The sequence below is a fragment of the Lepidochelys kempii genome, chromosome 3, assembly GCF_965140285.1.
Source record: "Lepidochelys kempii isolate rLepKem1 chromosome 3, rLepKem1.hap1, whole genome shotgun sequence".
Taxonomy (NCBI): domain Eukaryota; kingdom Metazoa; phylum Chordata; order Testudines; family Cheloniidae; genus Lepidochelys; species Lepidochelys kempii.
The window spans coordinates 99532747-99548162 of NC_136382.1; the positions used below are offsets into that span (position 1 = coordinate 99532747).

Here is a 15416-nt window from a genome sequence, read left to right on the forward strand (position 1 = left end):
TGTAAATGAGTTTAGTGTCAATTTTTCCAGTCTGCAAGCACTGTCATGTCTGGACAGTTATTTTTTCAAATTGGAGTTATTTTCCAGTTGTCTAAAACTCTTCATCTACATTGTGGATCGAGTGCATTAAGTTACTCCCCATGGGGCACAGCTGGAAGCCATTCTTTGCTGCAACATTTTGTTTTGTTTTGTCCCAGTTTTTTTCTACCCACTGTGTTCCCACACACTAGCATAGCTTAGTACTACAACAGACAAGTATCTCTTTTTTCCCCCCACTGACACTTCTTAGAACATCTTAAATAGGCATGTTCTCTTTTGTCTTTTTAATACAAATTCAGTGGCAAACAGCTTTGCTTGCTTGCATTAAGATTTCAAAGTACTTTGCAGACTAGGAAGGCTGGTTTGAAAAGTTTGACACATTTAGGCAGACTGTTTTCTTTTGCTGCTTTGAAGAGATGAGAAATGTTTTGAGAAAAAAATTGAAGGAAGTACACTGTGTCCAGTAGTTGTGTGTTAAAAGAAAGCATGGGGACACTGGTCTCCGTAGAACTTTCTTTAAGAAAAAAATGGTAACAAAACCTTTAGGTGCTTTATGAAATATTAATGAATACCATAAATAGTAAACTCTTTGGGGGCAGGGACTGCTGTTTTCTGTCTGTTTGTACAAGTCCTAGCAAAATGGGATGCTGACCTGGCTGTGATCTAGGTGCTACCACAGTCTAAATGTTAAATAATACATACACATATATAGTACAATCAAGTGTTTCTTAGTACTGAATGTAAGGCTTTCTCTATGAACCTCCCCGTGCCATCTGCTATCAACCAAATTAAAGGCAATGTCTAGGGGATTGGTCTGACTGCAATTATTTGCAATGAACTGGTTATGTGAAAAACAAAATAAAACCAAAAAATATGTTCTAAATGTCAAAATAGCATATGTTAGAGCGGTTAGAAGATTAACATGAAAGGTATTTTCTGTATTTACTTGGATTCGTATCCACATTTGTAAAAAACAGATTTCAGTATGTGCTCCTTGACACATTTTAAAAATAGTTATGCTAGTAAACTGCTCCAGAGACCACCACCAATTTGTGCCCAACAATTAACATATAATCATCCAACAGTTGAAGAGATAGTTAACATATTTGATTTACCACCAGAGTCCTCCCAGCCCCTCACAATTAGGAAAATCAGCTGGGTTTTGCAGGGGGTGCTGAAGGCCAACCAGCTAGGACTATTTTGGACCACGCTGGGAGTGAGTTGAACAGCTGAGAGGGATCCTTACAGAAAATATGCTGCACTGGCTACCTTCTCCTTTTATGAATGGGGCTCCAGATCAGGTGTCTTTGCTGATCTCAACTGTGGTCTTGTAGCATAGGGAGAGAGGCTCTTCTACGTACGTAGGTAATAGGATCGTGCCAAGATGTCCATTCCATTGATACTCATTGAGGTGAATTTTACAAGTCCAGGGGGTACTGAGAAAATCTTAAGTAGACAAAGGAGAAACATTTGGAATCTAGGTCCTTATGTTTCCTTCTGTAATGAGGCATAGAGAGCAGCAAATACAAAATAAAATGAGGAAGATAGTGGATGGGGGAGAGCCGTGTCTTTTGCAGCATATTTATCTTCTCATGAAGAACCTGTTGAGGATTCAAAACAGCAGCTAGTGAAGTCAGGGCTCCATTAATGTGTAGGCATATTGTGATGTGAGGGAATAAAATGGATAACAGTTACTCTGTGACATTATGACACATAATAAGTATTAGAGACAATAGTATTATGGTAGCACCAAGAGATCCCAAACAAAACTAGGGCCCCATTGTGCTAGGCACTGTACAAACACATAGTGAGAAACAGTCTTAGCCCTGAAAAGCTTGCAGTCTAAATAGACAAGATAGACAAGGTTGTGGGTGTTTTGGGGAAGGAAGGATTATTGACCAAATTTGCAGTGCTGAAAGTAATTTAAAGGATTTACCGGTACTCCAGAGTCCTGAGCAGGGGGGCGTGGCCTCAACCGGAAGAGGCCATGGCCTTTAAATACCCGGGCCCTTTAAATCAATATTTAAAGGTCCCGGGGCTGTGGCTGGGAACCCCAGGGCCTTAAAATCACTCCTGGAGCTACCAGCTGCAGAGGCGGCTGGGAGCCCCAGGGCTCAGGGGCAATTTAAAGGGCCCGGGGCTCCCCACAGCAGCCGGAGCCCCAGCCCTTTCAATCACCGCCGGAGCCCTGCCACTGCTATCCCGGGGCCCCAGGAGCGGGGCTCGGGCAGCGCTTTAAAGGGCCTGGGGCTGTGGCCACTGTGGGGAGCCCTGGCCCTTTAAGTCACCACCGGAGCCCCGCTGCTGGAGCCCTGGGGCCCGGGCAGTGCTTTAAAGGGCCTGGGGCTCCCCGCAGCGGCCGGAGCCCCTGGCCCTTTAAATCACTGCTGGAGCCCTGCCGCCGCTACCCCGGGGCTTCGGCAGTGGGGAGCCCCAGGCCCTTTAAATCGCCAGCCTGGGGAAGCCAGACCGGTCCAGCATGGTGTACTGGTTCTTGCTGGTATGCCGTACCATACCATACCGGCTTACTTTCACATCTGCAAATTTGTGAGGCCTTAGATCAGGGGTGGGCAAACTACTGCCCACGGGCCAGATCCAGCCCCTCAGGGCTTTGGATCCAGCCTGCGGGATTGCACCCCCCCGTGGTGCCTCAGGCCCCGCGCTGCTCTCAGAAGTGGCCGGCACCACATCCCTGGTACCCGGGGGTGGAGGAGGGGGCAGAGGGCTCCATACATTGCCTTTGCCTCCAGGCACCGCCCTCCGCAGCTCCCATTGGCCAGCCAATGGGAGCTTCAGGGGAGGTACCTGGAGGCTTGGCAAGGGCAGCAAGCAGAGCCCTGTGCCCCACTTCCCCCTAGGGGCCGTGCAGGGCCGTAATGCTGGCCGCTTCCTGGAGCAGCGCAGCGTGGGGCCAGGGCAGGCAGGCAGGGAGCCTGCCCTGGCCCTGGTGCATGCCACTGCCACCCTGGAGCTGCTTTAGGGAAGCAGCGCCAGGCCGGAGCCACTTTAGGTAAGTGGCGCCGGTCCGGAGCCCGAACCCCTCCTGCACCCCGCCCCCCAACTCCCTGCCCTAAGACCCCTGCCTGCACCTCACACCCCTCCTGCACTGCAACTCCCTGCCTTGAGCCCCCTGCCACAGTCCCCACGCCTCCTGCACCCCAACCTCCTTTCCTGAGCCCCCTCATATACCCTACACCCCTCCTCTGCCCCAATCCCTTGCCCTGAGCCTGTTCCTGCACACTGCACCTCTTCCCACACTCCGCACTCCCTCCCACACCCCAACCCTCTGCCCCAGCCCTGTATACAATTTCCCCACCCAGATGTGGTCCTCAGCCCAAAAAGTTTGCGCACCCCTGCCTTAGACTCAACTTGGTGGCCTTTCTCTGTTTGGATGTATTGTGATAACTTCTGAATGCTGCAGCTAATCAAGTCCAAAAATTTGGGGGATGTTCTAGGCATCAATGGGCAGAATCCTACTGATTTTGTGGAAATTGGAAAACCTGAAGGGGAAAGTGGGGGACACTTACAGCCCCTGGCATATGGCTAGCAGACAAATCAGCTTCAACAAGGTCCGTAATTGTGTATAGACCAATGATCCAGTTCATGGCACTCTTTAACACCTTCCAGTATAACATCATCTCCCATCTCAGCTCTGTCCATCTTCCCAATAAGGTTTTAAAATGTCGACAGCCTGAAAATGGAAAGAAAGGAGGAGAAGAAGAATGGTGTGTGGGCAATGGGGTGAGCATATGGAGATCATGGTGGGTGGGAGGGTGGAGAATGGGAGACCTTGCTGGGAGAGAGTTGGGGGGGGGCACCCAGAGGCCCTAGTATAAGAGGAAGAAGAAATTATTATTTGTATTACCCTAATGCATATGGGGGACCCCCAGAGAATGGTTGGTGCAGACCTGACTATGGGGGAGGGGTGTGCACACAGAATCACTGTCAGTGGGGGAAATAGGGGGCACACAGAACCTCTGATGGAAGGAGAATGGGGGACCCTGGTATGTGGTGGAAAGGGGAATGGGGGGCCGCACAGAACCCATGGCATGAAGGCATTGCAGGGAAGCCTTGACATAGAAGGAGATGAGAGGGTGGCGCACAGGGAGTTTGTGGAGCAGGGAATGGAGGGATGAAAGGAGCCTGTGGTGTGCGCAGTGAGCTCAACCTGCAGAAGCAACAAAGCATGTGACCCCCTCTTTATCCTCATTTTACAGCTGGGCAACTGTGTCACAGAAAGACCAAGTGACTTGCCCAAAAATCACACAGAGGTTGTTGCAGAACCAGAAATTGAACCCAAATCCCTTGAGTCCCAGGTCAGTGGCTTAACCACAAATCTTCCTTCCTCTCCTGCCCCTCAGCCTAATTGTCAGAATTTGGCAGGTTTTTCACAGTGAAGCTGTTCTCTGCCAAGGGCGGGAGGGAGGGAAAAAGGGGAAGGCATGACTAATTTGTCCATTGCCAGCCTGCGGGCTGAGAGAGCCAGGCTGACAGAGGTGAGCCTTGACTTACAGGGCCTGACTCTCCAACACTTGGCACCTCATGTGGTAGTTTTACATGCACTGTGCAAATGGATATAAAACATTTTCATTCTTATTTAGTAGTACGTTAAACCTTCTTTGCACAGGTGCAAATGACTACCTACGGATCCAGGCAGTGAGGAATCAGTTCCACAGAGTAGTATCAAGGGGTTGTCCCTAAGCAGCAAAGGTCTTTAGGGCTGCAAAGCTGGAATTTTTCTGCAGATTCCCAGATTTTCCTTTCTCTTTATTGGAGCTCGCTGGGTGAGATTCCTTCTGAGAGACAGTTTGGAGGAAACTCAACAAGATGAGCCTCAGTATGTAGGGCTCTCTTGCCTCTTTCTCACTGGCTTTGGAGGGAGAGTGTGATGTGAACCTTTTGGAAAATGTAAACAGTCTGTATCAGTACCACAAATGTGTTTAAATCTCCGTTTTAAATTCAAAGGACCTTTTTATAAGACTCGAGCCAACCAGTGCTTTCCATTTGTGGGTTGCTCGAATTGCGTGCTTGTATCAGAAAAGTATGGTACATCCTGGGTGCTATGAGTCAGTCTAAATGGCAAGGCTCCCCACTTCCAGCACACTTACAAGTAGACTGCATCTTAAAAGCACAGCAGTGCTTCGGGAGGGAGTGGCTGGAGAGGGGCATTGCTGCAAGGAGAGCTTGAATTCTTTCTGTGGCTTGTGGAGAGAACTTGCTGCTGTCCTGTGAAAGGCTGCAGTGTGAACAACCTTGTGTGCCTGGAAAACCCTGCTGGGTGGTGCAGAAGGAGAGAATCACCCCTTAGTTTGGACCAACTCAACATGGCTGAGAGGAGTTACAGCTCCATGCTAGAGCACCACTAATGGTAGTCTCCAGAAAAGGAGTAGGGGATAGACATCTGATCCTACCTCTTCCTGCTCCTTTTGAGGAGGCTAACATCATTGATGATGCTCGTATAGAATCATGCCACTCTCCGCCATGTTGGGGTCCCCCAAACTAAGCCATGAAGGCTCCATATGCCTGACCCCATACATCTGCACAAGGGAAAGAAGCAGGATAACCATATATCTGGCTTTAAAAGCAGGTTCATATTTTGTCCAAATAATGTATAAATAAATTGCAGTACATATAGGGTGATCAGATGTCCCGATTTATAGGAACAGTCCTGATATTTGGGGCTTTTTCATATATAGGTGCCTATTACCCCCCAACCCCTGTCCCGATTTTTCATGCTTGCTGTCTGGTCACCCTAAGTACATAGATTCTGGGTGCTGTTCTTTGGGACTTGGCAATGTCTTCTGCATCCAAAATTCAAAATGCAAACTGGGAGTCACAGAAGGTGCACCCTAGGAAAAATACGTTCATTGCTTCTCAATATTTCAAAAGCATAACAACAAACTTAATATTAAATTGCACAAATGCAGCCCAACCTGTAGGAAAGATTACTATCATTTTGGCTCTAAAAATGGCCTCTCTGGCAATCAACACCTGAGGCTAACAGGCTTTTGTCAAGAGAGAGAACCTGTGATCTGCCCCATAAAAATTACACTTCGTGTTCTAAAATGTCAACCTAAATGAAAAAATAACCAACACCCTTTTGAAAGAAGGGCTGGCTACGTAAAACAGTATTCAAATATGTGTTTATCAACTGTGATAAAATCCGAGCTCCAAAGCTGGGTGACTCAATAGCAACAAACCCCAAATGCTGGGTAAGTGGCAGAAGTATGCATACATTTTGTGCAACTTCTGTGCTCTTCCTGTCAGCTCCATTCTTATGAGCGAGCAGGGAATTGAAAGTGACAAGTTTTCTTCTCTCTGAACCACTGGGACCTTAACAGTGTCTCTTTAATAAAACATCTAACAAATGATGATTAAGGCTCTGCCTCATATAATAATAAATATCTATCTCTTATATAACATTTTCACTAGTAGGTTTCAAAGTAGTTCGTGTGTGTAAATTTAACACCACAACACACATGTGCATATATCAAGTGCGTGTATAAATAAAATATTGTGTGTGAATGCTTACAACATAGTGTGAATGTATATTTGTAAAAGTGAGCGAGAGACGGGCATGCTGTAGTCTTTTTCTGCTGCTATCTGTCACCTTCCACATTACTTCTCAGGTTTTATTTTCACCAGATCATGTGCTGGAATTCTTTTCGTACAGTACTATATTCTCTTCTTATGCTGGGCTCCCATTTGAGGAAGCTAGTTGTACTCAAAGCAGAGTGCCAGTCTTCATGTTGTGGCTAACTGAGCACAGGCTTTTATGTTATTAACATTACACAGCCTCAACATGGAATAAGGAGGCAGTAAGTCAAGTGGTTCTACAGTTGTTCACAATTCATTTGCACTTGCAACGCTTACTGTCTGTCGCAAGCAACCCTATTGTAGAGAGCAATAACTATCACTGAACACTTTGAATAAAAATACAATGGATATAACAATATAGATTTTAAAATGTAATGAAAATGGGCTGTAATCTGTAAAGAAGCAGCAAGCTGCAAACTCAATAAAATCTCAGCTATTGATTGACTGATTGTACAAATTGGACAAGTTACTAACTAATTGGATGCCTTACTCGAGCAATATGTTTAACATGGTTTTAAAGTGAGCCAGAGAGTCACTAACTTATGTCAAAAGATAACTGTACCATGACCACTGAGCTCTGTAATTAAATGGCAAACAGGTTAATTGCAGGGACCGTCAGGAGAACAGAGTTAGCAGATCAAAAGGAATCAGCTGCATGATGTTGTATTAATTCAGCTAGCACAGTACATCAAGGAAAAGGAAGAGAGTCATTCCAAACGAGTTTCATAAATGTGCAATAATTTCAAGACCCGTTTTGGCAAAGGACCTATTTTGAGGTTAGGTTTATGCTCTTTAAAATTGGCAGCCGATTACACTGTCTAGAACCAGGCAAGAGGCAGGCAGACATTGGTGCAAATCTCCAGACAGATCTGTCAATGCCCCAATCCAAACTATTTCCACCTGTGTTTATTTTCGTTATATTGCAGTTATGGCAGTTTTGAGGAAGCAAACTGCTTTCTAGCATGGAAGGTTCATGTGTAAGCTCAACCCACCAACCACATCAGTTTGCCTCCGCAAATCATTTTTTTTCCCCTACAGCTCACTGGATTCGATCAGCATTTGGTGGAAAGGGGAGTAGACTTTACTGAATGATTGTTCGTCAAAGGATTTATAATCTTTATAATCTTTGCTGTGGGGTTCCTCTTATAGGCCTTGAGTCAGGCAAACACATGCTTAAGTGCTTTGCTGAATGAGGATCACAGTGTGCAATACGACAGGTTTCAGAGTAGCAGCCGTGTTAGTCTGTATTTGCAAAAAGAACAGGAGGACTTGTGGCACCTTAGAGACTAACAAATTTGTTTGAGCATGAGCTTTCGTGAGTTGCATCCGATGAAGTGGGCTGTAGCTCACAAAAGCTTATGCTCAAACAAATTTGTTAGTCTCTAAGGTGCCACAAGTCCTCCTTTTCTTTCAGTGTGCAATACATATAGCAATATGTACATTGTACACACACACAAAAAACCCCAACAACTATCAAAACAATACTGCACACACAATTCTCTCCCTGAGGAGAGGATGAGAGAGAGAACAAACCACATGTGACAGATGTCAGCCTTGTTGCCTGTTGGAAAGTGCTCAGATATAATTGTGATGAAAGTGGTCTAAGAACCTATATAGAACAATAATACAGTGAAAATGTAACACAAATTGTACAGTGTATGCAAGGCAAGATGGGTAATGTTCCGCCATGGAGATGAAAATAGAGTGTAAGAAGTTGCACAGAAGTTGAAGGTGTGATTCAAATAATGTCCAACTTGTCAGTCACTGGAGAGTTTGGATTGCTTATAATATCATTTCTTGATACTTTGAGTAAGCTACTTTGTCCAACTTTTCAAGTAATACAACAGTAGTATGTTTTCAGATGTATGTAACTACAAGATATTTTTTGTAATCAGATTTTAGAAGGTCGTAAGCATGATGACACTATTAGTAATGGCTTTAATCAGATGTCTGAAATCTAGATTGAAAAATGGGAAAGTATTTGATGTCGGCATTGCATTCTTCAGTATATATACAGCCTTGAATGTTTGGTCTTTTGCTTTATTGCCTTAAAAAGGCTAAATATGTAGTATATACATTTCTGTTTCTACTGAACTCGTCCTGTCCTCACTTCTGTTGTTTTCCCCCCCCAGGATTATTTCCAGCAGTGCTGAACCTGGCTGTCAATGCTATCATCACAACCAATGCTACCTGTGGAGAAAAAGGCTCTGAAATGTATTGCAAACTAGTTGAACATGTACCTGGGCAACCGGCAAGAAACCCCCCCCAGTGTCGTATTTGTGACCAGAACAGTAGGGTTCCACATCGTATGTATGAGATTTTGTTATGTTAATAGACATGCTCTTCTATGGGAGTTTGGTCTAGGTTCATTCATGTTCAGGGACTTTGTGACCAAACGACTGGCAGTGGGTGGGGAGCGGAGGAGGAAGAATAAACTCTAGCTCATTGGCTTGATTACTTTGGAAAATTCCTCTTGTTCTGAGTAAAACAAATATTTTGTCCCTGGGCTAGTTTTGCAAAATTCTTACCTGTAAATTAAATTAAACTTTTTGGGACAAAGAGTGCTTAAAGTTCAGCAACTAAATCCATTATTATAGATAATAATGCTCTCACTGAGTTAATATGGATTTGTGTTTGCTCGACATACATGAAAATCAGGCCATTTTATAAGGTACCTAAATATGGGATTAATTTTAATCAGAAAATTCTGATCTTTTTGAATCATTTACAAAATTTTAATTTGTGGGTAAGGCCAATTTTATTTATCTTAAGCCTGTTCTGTGATTCCCCCCGCCCCACCCCCTTCTCAGCTTGATGTTAATTCTAATTTCACTGACTAAAAAACCCCCAAACCACTGTGTTTTTAATTACTTCATTTTTTTAACACTACAACTGATCTTTGCTAAAATTATTACTATTTTTTTTAAATACCAGCCTCAGGGTAAAATCAGTTTTCAAGCATTCATTTATTATCACGTACAAGGAGAGTTTTGTGCCTCTTACAAGGTAAGTACATACAAGGAAGACTAGAACCTAGATAGAGCTGTATGGTAGTATTCACATATTTTCACCTGCCCTTTCAGTGATGGAGGTGAACAGCGTATTAGCAGCTATTCTCCATGGTAATTCCTGAAGAATTTCCTGTATGTTTAAAATCACACCCTCCATTTTGGGAAGAGCCAAATATTGTAATAATAATAAAAATACATAATCTATGATAATTCATACAGCAAACCAAACATACATGTGAGGAATAGATTTTGGCTTGCCACATCCCTGTGCCCTGCTCCAACCACTAGAGAGTACTGCCTCATTTATATATAAAAACACACAAGTGCTGTAGGTCTATGTGTCTTTCCCTCTTATTAACCTGCAACTGTCTGGTTTTAGAATGCCTGATCTTTTGTAGCCAACCACATCTCAGTTTAAGGTTTTCATAATGTTAATCTGGCACTGTGAAGAGCCTTATTTAAACAGAGATGACTCATTAATCAGAGTACCATGTAATGTAACCAGACTTCAAGTGATCCCCTTGGAATCTGTGAGTCTGGTGTGCCTCCCCTTAATTACTGTAGAAGAAAATGAACACAGACTCCCTGGTTAATGGCATGTGAGCCCAAATTAAAGGGAAGAGTGGGATGGGCTTACTCTAGGTGCAATCCCCCTTGTCATCCATCAGTCAAGTTAGTCCTTGGAGTAGTTTTTCAGTCCCATCCCTTTTGCAAGTGTTATTTTATTTTTCTCTCTCACTTTAAATAGGGAAAACATGCCAGCAATTAATCAATGTTTTCAAATTAATTATGATTAAACTTTCATAATGGGGATTACAGTTAATTGTTGATTCATCTCCCAACCCTACTTTTCAGGACTAAATCTCATATCAGTTTGGCTGGAGGAGACTGATATCAAAATTTCCAATTAGACAACTTCTATCACAATCACCTAGGAGCCCTGAGTTGAATTTACAGATGATTTTTGCAAGCACACATTTTAAGACGGGGCTGTAATGATGATCAGAATTGTTAGCTTTGACAGTGCCTAGAGCATCGGCTTTTCTGTGCGTGTGTGTGTGCGCTCCTGTGGAAGCCTTTTTTCCAGTCCTCTAAGTTTTGAGTGGCGGAACTTGCCTCCACTTCTGTTTGGGACGCAGCTTTGTGGTACAACCACTCCGCAGTTGGGTCTCTGGATTGCACCCCCTAGGTAGCCTGCCGTAATACCTAGCAAGCCCAATGGACTTGTCATGTGCAAGTGCGCTCGTGGATAGCGGTAACATGCCGTGACATTTTCAGGGTGTGTTTTTATTGATTTTTTTTTGTAGATGTCCAAAAATTGAGGTTTATATTGTACATATATAACAGTATATACTGTAATGAATAATCTCTTTGTAATGTTCCCTGGTACACTTTAATGCAGCACTGTTTCAAACAGCACAACATTAAAGTGCACGAGGGAATCTTTAGTGCACACCAGCAGGGTCTTCATCGACAAATTAATGCACAATGGATTAGTGCACTTTAGAAATCACACTCTACAGAGCACATTACCCCACCTTCTAGACAAGCCTTTAGATACAAGTAACTGTTTCTGTAGTTTTTACGGTGTTTATTGAATAAACCCTGATTTTAAAAAATAATTTATGTTGGAGGTATTGATTGGTTAAAACCTAAAACCAAAAGTCCTTGTTCTTGTTCCCCTTGAGGCTCTAGGTAGACATGACTTAGCCTTGATGTCCCCCATTCTATTAGGGATCAAAATGTAGCCTACTTGCGGCAACAAGCTCTCTCTCTCTCTCTCTGTCAGCTTTTGATCCCTCCCTTCTTGACCTGAGCCAAACAGCTCTGTTGCCAGAGGGGGATCTGAGCAGTCCCTCTTCATGGCTATAAACCTGTTTGAGGGGAGGCTTCTTACCTGGGCTGCTGTTTTACTCTTCCTGTCTGATTTCTTTAACAACTCCCTCTGATCTAACGGTATATTCAGTCAAATATTTTTCAATTACCCATACCAATTACACTTCCATTGTACCACTAGTGTTATGATAAGCAAATGCTAGTGCTCACTGGTGCCACTGAATCATTTGATATTTAAATGCACTTCTGGCATTTGCAGTTTTAAGGACCGACACCTCCCCTCACTCCCACAGAACACTTTAGTTCTTTCTTTAAATATGTTCAGACATTCTGGCTTTAATTAATGAGGCAGGATTCCTGTCCTCCACAGACAGCTGACGTGGTACGAAACCACAAAAAAACAGACTTTCAATCTTCTGAGTTGACTTAAACAACAAATAAAAGGCCGGTAAACTCTCCAGTTTGATTTAGTCCCCTAGAAATCTAAGAACCATAAATAACTCCTTTTTCTTCCCATTTTATATATCTAGCAATGTATTTTTAGGAAGTCATTCTAGGTGAAAGGGTAACATTTATCAGGTGCTTGATACCATAAGAATAATACATTCTCTGACTGTGTATAATGTCTTCCACATCTAGCAGCTGGGGGAAGGAGACATATTATTTTTGAAATAACTTCTGATTTTTCCCCCTCCTTTGGATGTAGTCTTTCTCTCAGATAAATCAGTGATTTCTGTAGGTGCAGGATCAGATCCTTTAGAATTGTGGGTAGGCTACCATCCTGCATGCACAAAAGGAGCAGATACTCCTGAAACACAGATAGACAAAAAATACTCTTTGCAATTACTGGGTGATATTTACCTGAATGCAGAGAATGCAAGCAAGACCCCTCACCTTCTAAATACCATAACATAAATAGTTCAGAGGGTCTTGAGGAGAACCTTGAGGGGAGGGAGAGAGAAAGAGAGAGATGGAACCTCTATCATTTTAAGCAGTGGATTATAAAGCACTCAAATACTACAGTGATGGTTCTTGGATTAGCTCTGTGTAGAATATAATAGAATTTCTTTCTGCATGAAAACTGTATGATTGCATATGACTTCCAAACACAAATACTAGCAAAACGAACCACAGTACCTTCTCCTTCACTTGCCTGCCAAGTCCTAAATTCCTGGTTTGTGTTCATTACACTAGCTGATGATTTCACACTACCTGCCTGGAGATGCTGGTTTAGGTGGCTGTGGTCTCCTTGGAGGTTGCAAGGCAAACATATAATATTAATATTAAACTTTCTTCAAAAGTAAAAGAAAAACAGATTATCAGTTATTTTGTTTTAATGTACTACTTTGTCTTTTTAAGTCTATACTTGTATTCTGTTACTGATTTGGGTTTTAAAAAGTCTTTTTGATACTTATTGCATAATAAAGCTTTGCGATTCACCTTTAGAGCATGTTGCATACTGTGCCATAACACCAACAAACACATGGAAGTACTTTTATGTACAATATTATATTCACATGCTGTATTAACTAAATGCTACCACCAAACGACTGCTGACCATTCTAAAGATGTTTTTCTTTTACATATTGCCAATGGTCCAATAGAACGACACCCAATAACTAATGCAATTGATGGGAAGAACACTTGGTGGCAGAGTCCCAGTATCCAAAATGGAATAGAATATCATCATGTTACCATTACATTGGACCTTCGACAGGTACTGTTTGTTCTTTGTTTCTGCAAACCTTTCTCACTCACATAATTGCTGTCTCCTTAGTCACTCCTTATTTTGTCAGTGATGCTTTTGGATCATAAAGATACTCCCAGCTTCATTATAACATACTGAGTTATTTATATGGACTATGCACAATGTATCTTATTCATTGTAGCATAATACATATATGGTTAGGTTTTTTTTTAAAATCAGATTTCAGGTTATTTGTTTTTAAGACATATTTTGAATTAGTCTAAATATGAAGTATTCAGTGTTTGTTTCAACTGTAGGTTTGGATCTTTAGAAATAAGTCTAATTAAAATGGTGTATGTTGGGGGAGGAAATTTATCAAAGGTTTAATGGTTTAAAATGCTGCATTTTTTAACTACTAAAATAAAGCACTAAGAATGTCTTCAGCTCTGCTAAGGATAGGTGCTCTTAAAGATTTTTTGGGAGGGCGGGGCGCTAACAAGGCCCTTAAATATATTGCTTCTCGTTACTGAAAGCTCTGCAAGCTGTCAGCTGGTTTTAAATTAAACCTGGGCTACTTGGAGAGTTAACAAGGCCTGTTGTATTTGCATAGACTCAGTAGGAGTAGCCTCAGGTTTCATGTTGCATCTTCTGCCAATCATTTCTGTCTCTTTCTATGGTATTCTTGACAGCTGTAGTTTTCTGGAATACAGTTGTTTGATGCTCACAAATTTGCTGGATTATGCCAGACATGCAAGCACAAGGATTTTGGGTGCTGGAGGAGAGGTAGTTTTATTTGTATTCTGCTAATGCAAATACAGAATAACGATCCGTCGCCAGAAATACACATCATGCTATTAGATTTATCATCCTGCTATTGAATATCATAGAAATTAAAGATGGACTAGATAATCCAGTAGGCTTTGACCTTTTCCCCAAGACAATGAAATATTGTCACCAGGTCCCCTCAAAGTCCTCTCTTTTCTGTGATCTATAGGCTTGTCCCATATACCAAGATGACTTATGGGATGGGCTAAAGTGAAGAAAATGCAGTTCTGTTTTCCTTTGTAAAAGCAAAGGGGAATGTCCCCATCTCTCCCTGGCTTGGGTAAGTAGCACAGCCCTCACAACTCTCCTTTCTCTATAGTTAAGTGTGCAGAGATTCTCCTACAACCTCCTGATTCAGTCTCCTTTAATCCCTGAATGGGATTTCTTGGTTTATGACTTTCACCCAGAATCTGAGTGGTACATCTGCTCAATTATTACTTCTCAGAAGGACCATTAACCTCTCCCCAGGATTACAGGACTGTAGCTGATTATCCCAGAAAGAGTCAATGGTCCAAAAGAGTCTTGAATAAAACACAGTTTATTAGAAAATTTAAATGAAATCAAATGTAAGAGTACAAGAAAAACATCTCTAGGTCTAGGAATCCCTAGCCTTGTCTAGTTTGGGCCTCACCCTTGAAGTTAATCAAAATCCATCAAAAATACAAAGCTTAGTTTTCGAAAATTCTTTCTTTCATTTCCTCAGAAGAGACAAACTGCCATCTAGATACATGGCGGAAAAAATGCGTGTGGTTGTTTTACATTAACTTTCCCTCTAGTGGTGCTGCAATGGTCAGAGAATTTGAGCAAATGGATGTGCAGACATGGTAGTTTGCCCCTGTTATACCTTGGAGATGCTCCGAAGTTTAGGTGTGAGTCCCTTCCATTGTTAGCATTCTAACCCTGGAACCATCTTTGTCATTACCATGTTGAAAATGAGGTTGCTCTGGACACCCACCTATGTCATCGTCTCATATCCCTGGTCCAGTGTCTAATGAATATTTTTATTTTATCCAATAAGATTTTTTTTTTTTTTGCTGGAAAACAGGTTTGATTTTAGTCTTCTGCCCTTTAAAAATGTTCCTTTGACCTTACAGGTACTATTACCTGTCTTCCCCCTACACACTGATTTTCTCTCTTCCTGGCTCAGATCCATTAACATGCAAATAGCTCTCATGTATCAGAAATAAATTAGCATCCTACCCTTCATCATTCACCCCCGCCCCAAGACATTGCGTCGCTGATTGTCAGATAGTAGGATGGTTTCATTCAACTACAATTTTAAGAATAAGGCTCCTCTATATCCCAATAATTCCTTTATGTCAATCCCAGCGTCATAAACTATTCCATCCCCTTTAGTGCTGGTATCCAGACTGTTACAGGGAAAAACCAAGAAGAGCTTTCTTTAATTATGTTTTGCTTAC

At 42.4% G+C, this 15416-nt stretch overlaps 1 protein-coding gene across 2 annotated transcripts in view; it reads left to right on the top strand.

The window, feature by feature from the left end:
* LAMA2 (laminin subunit alpha 2) overlaps positions 1-15416 on the top strand; it is a 456646-nt gene that overhangs the window by 117501 nt on the left and 323729 nt on the right. For both annotated transcript variants that reach the window (XM_073337269.1, XM_073337270.1), the window contains exons 2-3: positions 8769-8942; positions 13088-13200. In XM_073337269.1, coding sequence (XP_073193370.1) covers positions 8769-8942; positions 13088-13200 — 287 coding nt within the window. The remainder of the gene's footprint in view (positions 1-8768; positions 8943-13087; positions 13201-15416) is intronic.